The sequence below is a fragment of the Myotis davidii genome, unplaced genomic scaffold (genome assembly GCF_000327345.1).
Source record: "Myotis davidii unplaced genomic scaffold, ASM32734v1 scaffold292, whole genome shotgun sequence".
Taxonomy (NCBI): domain Eukaryota; kingdom Metazoa; phylum Chordata; class Mammalia; order Chiroptera; family Vespertilionidae; genus Myotis; species Myotis davidii.
This window is the reverse complement of record NW_006285042.1, coordinates 977,863-987,880: the sequence shown is the minus strand read 5'-3', so window position 1 is coordinate 987,880 and position 10,018 is coordinate 977,863. Positions and strand designations below refer to the sequence as shown.

General features: G+C 39.1%; 1 protein-coding gene across 1 annotated transcript in view; it reads right to left on the bottom strand.

Moving 5' to 3' along the window:
* Nucleotides 1-10,018, bottom strand: part of POLQ (polymerase (DNA directed), theta) — a 92,739-nt gene that overhangs the window by 17,254 nt on the left and 65,467 nt on the right. Inside the window, exons 24-26 of the mRNA XM_015558478.1 lie at nucleotides 8,982-9,103; nucleotides 5,969-6,153; nucleotides 899-1,010 (exon numbers count right to left, since the gene is read on the bottom strand). Of these exons, the coding sequence (XP_015413964.1) occupies nucleotides 899-1,010; nucleotides 5,969-6,153; nucleotides 8,982-9,103 (419 nt within the window). The remainder of the gene's footprint in view (nucleotides 1-898; nucleotides 1,011-5,968; nucleotides 6,154-8,981; nucleotides 9,104-10,018) is intronic.

Here is a 10,018-nt window from a genome sequence, read left to right as displayed (position 1 = left end):
AGGGGGCAGCTCCTGCATTGAGCGTCTGCCCCCTGGTGGTCAGTGTGTGTCATAGTGACCAGTCATTCCCAGTCATTCTGCTGTTAGGATCAATTTGCATATTACCCTTTTATTATATAGGAGATATATATAGTTTTATTCTTTATTTATATAGTAATTGTTTATTACTAGTAGAAATATAACTGATTTTTAGAACTTGACTTTGTATGGTGGGAGCTTGCTAAATTTAGATATTTCTTTTAGTAGTTGTTTTTGTAAAATTTATATGAGTTTTGATGTACAAGATCATGTCATGTGTAAATAAAGATTTCTTTTGGAGTACTGGGGACAAAGTTGATTACAAGGAAGCATAAAAGAACTTTCTGGGGTGATGGTTCTATATCTTGGTTGTGGTATAGATTATATGACTATGCGCATTTGTCAAAATTCATAGAACTATACACCTAAAAAGGGTGAATTTTTTTATTCTATCCACATTATACCTCAATAAACTGCCAAAAGAAAATGTAAGATAGTGATATTCAAGTTGCTCTATAACAACAATTGTTCTCTCACAGGTTGTGGTACATTTACCAATGGCTTACTGTTTCATGTTAAAGCCATCTAAACCTAAAGCACAGGATAAGTCCAAGATTGTATGAGATATTCACAATGACACTGTAGCATATACATTTGCTGCATTCCGCTATTCCATTTCCATCCCTACTTTTATGAAAAAAAAGCACATCTTAGTAAATCATTATAATAAGGTTAATGTTATTTCATTAACATGTCTGATGAAAACCTCCAATTAGTATGTTAATAAAAATTCTGTAACGCAAAATTTTAAAATGAATATAATATGGAAAGACAGTTGAAAAGAATAGCACCTAGAAGGTAACACTCGAGGCTTCTTTACCGGTGTATCTGGATTTGAAGGAGTCAATGTAGCAAGCAGCATCATTTTCTTTAATGCCCATCTGCTCTCCCAAAGACTTAGCTCCCATTCCATAAATGATTCCATAGCAAATCTGAAAGGAGGGCAGCACACTGAGTAAATGAAAGGTCATAACTACATAAAATACATATATAAAAAGTTCATTAAGATTGAAATTTGATAAGTGTTTTATTTCATAGTGAGTCAGAGAAATGATTAGATCTGTTTTGGTGGGTTAGATCCATAAAAGCTAAACATCTTTTCTGCCTTTTAGTAGTACTGTTTTTTTGGAGACAGAAAGAAACAAAGGGTGGGATTAAACATGAATGTTGTGTGTTTTAAGAAAGTAATCCTAGTGACTTATTTATTTTTATTGATGAGAGAGAGAGAGAGAGAGAGAGAGAGAGAGAGAGAGAGAGATTAATTGGGGATCAAACCTGCAACCTGAGCGAGTGCCCTGGTTGGGAATAGAACCCACCACCTTCTGGTGTACAAGATGATGCTCCAACCAACTGAGTCACATTGGCCAGGGCTAATCCTATGATTTAAAAGGGAAGATTTATTTCTGATTCTTTGTTATTTATCCAGTTTCAGAGCAGCTTTCTACTCTTCATAACTCCTCAAAACCTCATTAACTTCTGCTTAAAGAAGTGCCTAGGAGTAGGAAAGAAAAGCATACAAACACTCCTATCCCCACCTTTAGATAGCACTAAAAGAGCCTGCTTATAGGAAGACTTATTGGAAATAAATATCCTTTTCACCTCACAGCCACCTGAAATCCCACAACTGCAGAATTCATTTGAGTTAAACAAAAAGTAATGAAATTTTGGGCATAATGAAGGAAAATGATCTAAATAGGTCAATAAATAAACTAATTTAATAATAAGTATTGCATGGGTCCAAATCCTAGTGCCAGAATTTACAAGATATATTATCTTGCACAAGCTACAGAAACATTTAGCATCTTTATTTCTTCATTCATAAGATGAAGACAGTAGTAATACCTATATCATGGGATTGTTAGGATTAAATCAGTTATAAGTGTGTAGAAAACTGCATGCCATAAAGCAAGTTCTATATACCTGTTAGTAAACAAGTTCTATATACCTGTTTATAACACTGTTTACTAACAGGTATATAGAACTTGCTTTAAAAGGTAAACTTATGCCCCGTTCGCGCGCAGCCTTCCATTCACGTGGACCATGCAGCAAAGCGAACAGTCCCGAGGAACCTCGCCTGTGGGCTTGCAGTAGCCTCTTTGGATCGTTCAGAAAGATGGTGAAAGATTTGGAGGCAGCAGAAGGAGTGGGCCCACTGCACGGGAGACCATATTTGCCCATATTATCTCACCTAAGGGTTTAATCTCCAACATTACAGGGAACTCATGAAGCTTAACAAAAGGAAGATAAACAATCCAATCAAAAAAGGAGCAAAGGACCTAAATGGACACTTTTGGAAAGAGGATATACAGAAGGCCCAGAGACATGAAAACATGCTCAAAGTCACTAATCATCCGAGAGATGCAAATCAAAACAACAATGAGGTACCACTTCACACCTGTCAGAATGGCTATCATCAACAAATCAACAAACGACAAGTGCTGGAGAGGATGCGGAGAAAAAGGAACCCTCGTGCACTGCTGGTGGGAATGCAGGCTGGTGCAGCCACTATGGAAGACAGTATGGAGCTTCCTCAAAAAGTTAAAAATAGAACTCCCATTTGACCCAGTGATTACACTTCTAGGACTATATCCCAAGAAACCTGAAACACCAATCAGAAAGGATATATGCACCCCTATGTTCATAGCAGCACAGTTCACCATAGCTAAGATCTGGAAACAGCCTAAGTGCCCATCAGCAGCGGTTTCCTATTCAATTGAATCAAACTGATGGACGAGCCTTTTGACTTCCCAAGTTAGCCGACTCTGTAGAAAAGCACCAAGAAGACCAGGTGGCTGCTGTGGCTCAGTGGTTGAGCATGGACCTATGAGCCAGTGGCTCACAGTCTGATTCCTGCAGGTTGCAGGCTCCATCCCCGGTGTGGGGCGCGCAGGAGGCAGCACATCCATGGTTCCCTCTCATTACCGATGTTTCTATCTCTCTCTCCCTGCCCCTTCCTCTCTGAAATCAATAAAAAATAAATTTAAAAAGAAAAAAAAAGGTAAACTTACAAAAATTTTAAACGGTAACTTGCAAAAAATGAGTATTAGAATGCCAGCCTGACCAGTGTGGTTCAGTGGTTAAGCATCAACATATGAACCAGGTCACAGTTTGATTGCAGTCAGGGCACATGCCAGGGTTGCAGGGTTGGTCCCCAGAAGAGGGTGTGCAAGAGGCAGCCAATCAATGATTTTCTCTCATCATTGATGTTTTTATCTCTCTCCCCTTCTTCCTTTCTCTCTATGAAAACAATACATATTAGCAAAAAAAGACTTCCAAAATACTTTTAATGTGATAAGACAGCTAATAGTATTTTGCTTTTTCCTTTTTTTGAATACATTGAGACAATTTTTTTCCTTTTTTGTTTTCCTTTTTGATCTTTCTATACTTTATTTTGTTGTGATGCCGATTTTTTTTCCTTTTTTAAACTCAGATATTACTTAGTGTTAAGATCTCAGAGATCTAACAAAACAAAAAAAAAACCTCAAGAATTAGATGGTTCAGTGCATAGCAATTTAGAAAAATTGGTATAGCATAAACACTATTAAATCATGCAAGAACTTATTAAGCAGAGGCCACTATCATTAGGGGGAAAATGTTTAGGTTACAAAGTCAGAATGTCTAAATTCTGGCATTTTGAACTTATCCTGGCTCTACCATTTATAGCTATAAGACATAAAGCAAATTACTAACTTTCTGTGTCTCAGTTTACCCCTATATAAAATGAAGATAAAAATAATACCTATTTCACAGGTTTATTTTGAGGATTAAATATTAGCATATTACCTATTTACCTGGGGTTTGATTCTTGCTAAATGCAGGACCCCAAAGGAGATTAAATAGAGAAGATAAAGCTGGCTTTCTAAGTCATGGGAGAAACAGTGTTGGTACTAAACCACTGGTTCTCAACCTTGGCTGCACATTAGAATCACCTGGGAATCTTTTAAAAATCCTGATTTCTGGGCCTCATCCTCCGGAAATTCTGTTTGTTACTAATGTTGTGGCCTCAGCCCATAACAAAGAAACAGAATTTTCGGAGGACGGGGCCCAGAAATCAGGATTTTTAAAAGATTCCCAGGTGATTCTAATGTGCAGCCAAGGTTGAGAACAGACAGTGGTGAGAGGAAGTGCTTCATGCCCAATGAGCCAGTCAAGAATTACAGCTGTGAGTATCCTAGTAAATGTAAAACTAGTAAAGCAGGATCTTAGAGGTGGGAGTGGCCTTTACCTCAGCCATCAACCCCATTTTCTTGAAAATGGCATCAGATTTCCCACAGGTCATGTGGTAAGGAAGTATCGGTGTTAACCCAGGCCAGGAAAGGGTGTAAATGTGGACTATGATGGTCTTTGTGCCTGACATCATTCAGGAGTAGAAACTATGTGGGCCCACTTGAAAGGTCCAAGGGAGGATGAAGTTCACAGGTGGATTAGCTAACCAATGGGCTCAAAAAACTAAAAAGCTATCAGTTATCTAAACTAATGAAAGCCTAAGTGGTGTCTCGCCCTCACATCATCACAAGATGGTTGCCACAAGATGACTAGCGGAGGGGGAGGGGGGCAGTTGTGGGTGATCAGGCCAGCAGGGGAGAGAAGCTGGAGGCAATTGGCCAGCAGGGGAGGGCAGTTGGGGGTGACTGGGCCTGCAGGGGTGCGGTTAGGGGGTGAACAGGCTGGCAGGCAGGCAGGCTAGCAGTTGGGAGACAGCAGTCCCAGAATGTGAGAGGGATGTCGGACTGTGGGATCAGACCTAAATTGGCAGTCGGACATCCCCTGAGGGGTCCCAGATTGGAGAGAGTGCAGACTAGGCTGAGGGACACCAGGCCTCTAGGTAATTATAATCCACAGTACAGCAATATTTATTTTTTAACAAACATTTAGAGAGCATCCTATCTAATAAAAGAGTAATATGCAAATTAACCATCACTTCCTCTCTCCCTCACTCCATCACAAAGATGGTGGCGGCCATGGAGCTGGAGCGAGCAGGAGGCTGGGGTTGCCCCAGCAATGGAGAAAGCCAAGCTTCCCGCCTGCCCTGGCTGGCCCTGAGCTCTGCTCAAGGCTACAAAATTTCAATTATAGAAGATAAATAAATCCCAGATCCTTCTTCCAGCCGGACCAAGGCTACAAAGTTTCAATTATAGAAGTTAAATAAATACCAGATACCGGCTTCCAGCCCGGCAGACGCTCAATGCAAGAGCTGCCCCCTGGTGGTCAGTGTGCTCCCACAGAGGTAGCACAGCTCAGCCAGAAGCTAGGCTCATGGCTGGCAGCTCAGCGGCGGTGGTGTGAGTCTCTCCTGCCTCCGTAGGAGTGCTAAGGATGTCCAGCTAATGGGTTAGGCCCGCTCTTCAGGCATCCCCCGAGGGCTCCCAGGCTGCCAGAAGGATGTCTGACTGCCAACTTAGGCCTGATTCCCCATGGAGTGGGCCTAAGCCAGCAGGTGAACATCCCCCGAAGGGTCCCAGACTGCAAGAGGGCACAGGTCAGGCTGAGGGACCCCCACCCCTGAGTGCACAAATTTTTGTGCACTGAGCCTCTAGTCTTTTTATAAAAAGCACCGTGGCTCAATGATATGTGAAAATAGATGAAAATATGGATGCTTGCAGACTACAAAGAGATTTTTTAAATACATACACACACATACACACACAACAACAACAACAACAACCACCACTAATGCAAATGGCTATTCTGACACTAAATCGCCTCAATGTAAGTCTGATTCTTTTTATTGACTCTACGAAGGCAAGTACAATGAATACCATGAGAGAGGCTCAGATAAATGTAGTTTGAAAGATGCAAAGAAGAAAGCAGTCTTCAACTGCAAATGATGGAGATATTTTTTTGAATCATTAAAATTCACTCTTATATTAAGCATATTCCCTAAGATTACCTGCTTTGCTTGCTGCCTCAGATCTTCCCCTACAGACTCTGGCTCAGTCATCTTCCATTCTGCTGCAATACTCCTGAAAACATCAGCTCCAGTGTTTAATACTTGAATGAGACGATTATCATGGGATAAATGAGCCAAGACCCTCAGTTCAAGTTGAGAGTAATCAGCAGCTAATATTACACCACCTGAAGTAGAAATAATTTTAGAAAAGCTGAAACAAAGGCAAATCCACGTTTTATATAATTAAGAAGGTTGACAGAAATTTAGTTCTAATATAGAACCATGAGATCATGTATCCAAAAATTAAAAACTTGCTCTTAATATGATGCAATTCAGTCCTGTAACTTAGATCATTTTTTTCATTTAGCTTTCAAGTATACATAACATGCATAAAGCTACCCCTGACCTCTTCTCCTTAACCACTTTGGCAGTGCTTCCCTCAGTGTTCCCACAGCACCTGACGCATAATCTAAAATGGTTCTTTCATGCCTCACCCACTAGCACTGACCTTTAGGAATAAGAGACTTAATTTTCCTTTGCATTCTATAGGAAACTTTGCACAGTTCCTGGCACATAATAGACTCTTAAACGGTTGTTGAATGAATGAGTGAATGAATGAACGATTGAACGAACAAACAAACTGGTTTCCAATGTGTGCACATTTTAAGTGGGCTGGAGAGAAATGTGTGCTCCTCTGGGATAATAAAAAAAAAAAACCATTCAGCCCTGGCCGGTGTTTCTCAGTGGTTATCAGACCTCACACTGAAGGGTCTCGGGTTCAATTCCCAGACAAGGTCATGTACTGGGTTGTGGGGTTTGCTTCCTGTTCCCAGTCGGGGCCCATGCAGGAGGCAACCAGTCTATGTATCTCTCTCACATTGATGTTTCTTTCTTTCTCTCTCCCCAACCTCCTTCCACTCTCTCTGGAAAGCAATGGAAAAAATATCCTCAGGGGGGGATTAAAAACAAAATAAAACAAAAACAAAGACATGCAATTGAAAAAAACCAAGTGGTTGATATGTGAAGAAAAGTTTTTTAAATTATTCAGATAATTTACCTATGGATTAGAAATGAGTGGATTAGATATGCATGGCAAAACCAAAAAAATAAAAAATAAAATAAAAGCAGTTCGAAGAAAAAGTAGGAAAAATATTTTACTAATATTAAAAAGAACTCATTGCCATATAAAAAAGGTGCTATAAATGAAGAACAGGACAAAACATAAGCAAGCAGTTCATAAAAATAAGAATAAAAGAAACTTAAACATGTTAAAGAAAGCTCAACTTCATTCACAATAACAGAAATGCATATTTGTCTACAGCAAGAAACAATTTTCCTCTATGTATATTGCAAAAGTCTAGAAGTTGGATAGCACACTGTGGTAAGGCTGAGAAAAAAAATTCTCATAGATTGCTATTAGGAAGTAAATGGTAACTTACTTCCATTATATTAGATGGCAATTTGACAATACCTATCAAAACTAAACAAGTTTTGCCCTAGCCGGTTTTGCTCAGTGGATAGAGCCATAAACATGAGAAACCTGGACAACATATGTGAAATAACTATGTTCAGGTGTTGGACAGCAGGCAATTCAGACTACAGTCCCTGAGAGGGGGGACGAAAGGAGGGGGGTGAGTTATGCAACAGTCTCAGGTTCCCAGAATGCATTGCAGGGAAGGAGAGAGGAAACAGAGCACTATGGTCTCTCTGAGATGAGGAAGCAGAGACTGCTTAAAGCAAAAACAACTACATAGCAGAACTGATAATAGTCATAATGATCAAATCAATTACAAGAAAAGGGAAATAAAAAAATTCCTTACATTCTGGATGATGTGGTGTAAAATTATTTAAAGATAGTTTGTGATGTGAGGCATGTTATAAACTCTAAAATATCTAGGACATGTAATTGATAAACTTAGAGAAAATAAAACAGAATAAAAATAGTCATTGAATGGCAGAAATTTCCAGGCTGAATTCATATATATTTAAGTTAATTAAAAATTTTAAAACAGAAGCAGTATAAAATAGTTGCATTAAACAATTTTATTATTTAGGTAAGAATAAATTGATGTATGAACAGATAAATAAAATGAAGTTTATACATACAATGGAATATTATTCAGCCTTAAAAAGAGGGAAATTCTAACACTTGCTACAACATGGATGAACCTTGAAGACATCATGTGGAGTGAAATAAGCCAGGTACACAAGAACAAATACAGTATGACTCTACTTACATGAGGTACTAGAGTAGTCAAATTCATAGAGAGAGAAAGTAGAATTGTGGTTACCAAGGGCTGGGAAGTAGAAGAGGGAGAGTTAGTGTTTAATGGGCACAGAATTCCAGTTGGGGATGATGAAAAAGTTCTAGAGATGGGGGTGGTAATGATTGCATAAGGCAAACCTACGTAATGCCACAGAACTGAATACTACTTAAAAATGGTTACAATCGTAAAATGGTGTTAATTCATATTTAAAAAGCAAAAGTGAAATTTGCTAAGCAGGTAATGCTATCATAGAATTGAATTCACTCTTAGAATATATGTTTCTGACAGAATCCAAATAAATTCATATAGTTAACTGCACTGACCCAGACCTGCCAACTTGCAAAACATAAAAGGGCAAATGTATATACCAACAGTAGGGATTATCTGGGAGTTAGATCATGACTTCCAAATGTTTTGATGACAAAAGGTTTATGGCTAGAGTACTGAGGAGAGGTCAGGCAGGAGGACAGCCTCAGGGTTATAACCCATGTAAGAGGGAGCAGCTGTCTGGAGAAAAGGGGAAGAAACAAAATGCAAAACAAGTCAGAAAGAGAGACAAAAAAGTGTGCCTTAGTGGTCAAGGGAGGAGAGAGACTGAGGAAAATGAGGTTTCATTACCAGTGACAAATGCTGTACAGAAGTCAAAGAGGATGAGGACGAAAATATCCATGGGATTTTCCAAAAAGGGTTACAATGACCTCGGAAAACATGGTTTCAGCAGGCTGCTGCCAGTGACCATACACCCCCTGGGAAAGGCACAAAGGCGTGCCGCATGCTGACCGAAAACGGCATCCCTCTGTCTGAGCTTCTCTCCTCCGTCTGTGCCTGGTGCACGGAGTTCAGACCACAGCCCTTCTTAGTTCCTCTTCTGTCAAGCAAACAACATCATCAGCTGAACATGAAGTAGACTCAAATATGTGAAAAGGCCTGATTTTTCAGTAAAGTTAATGTTTCCATTTAAGAAATTTAAAAACCTTACTATTTGAAACGTACTTTAAAGCTTAACAAAGATTATAGACTTTTTTTTTTTGCAAACATTCAATTAAGTAGGAAGTAAAACATTTCTGTAAAAGCCTTTCCCACAAACTACTTCTGAGATGATTCATTGACATTTAGCTCACCTCAGCAAATCTCTTTGACCAGACCTAACAAACATTATCTATGCTTTTTCTTCCCTTTGTGTGTAAGTGAGGAGGGCAAGAGGGGATATTCCTGACTTTGCTAAACTCTTCCTTGTAGTATTTGACTTAAATAAGCATATCCTGGCACGGGTTTTCAGCATTTCACTATCAACTAGCTTCTTTTTCTTTTTTTAATAGCAAAGGTGGAAATTTATTGAAGAAAAAGTACAGACTCCCACGTGGGAAAGGGGCAAGAGTCCCCTCAACTAGCTTCTTTATAGACAGACTCAGGGTTTGGAATGGATAGTGTCTAGAATAGAAATGTATAAAGCTAAAACAGAAATTTCAACTATTTTCATTATTTTGTCCACTAGGCTATTTTCAAGCCATTCATACTCACAAAAATATATTAACGCAAAAACAAAAAAACATAATGTCTACCTGCTCTTCCTTGTAGTATTTGACTTAAATAAGCATATCCTGGCACGGGTTTTCAGCATTTCACTATCAACTAGCTTCTTTTTCTTTTTTTAATAGCAAAGGTGGAAATTTATTGAAGAAAAAGTACAGACTCCCACGTGGGAAAGGGGCAAGAGTCCCCTCAACTAGCTTCTTTATAGACAGACTCAGGGTTTGGAATGGATAGTGTCTAGAATAGAAAT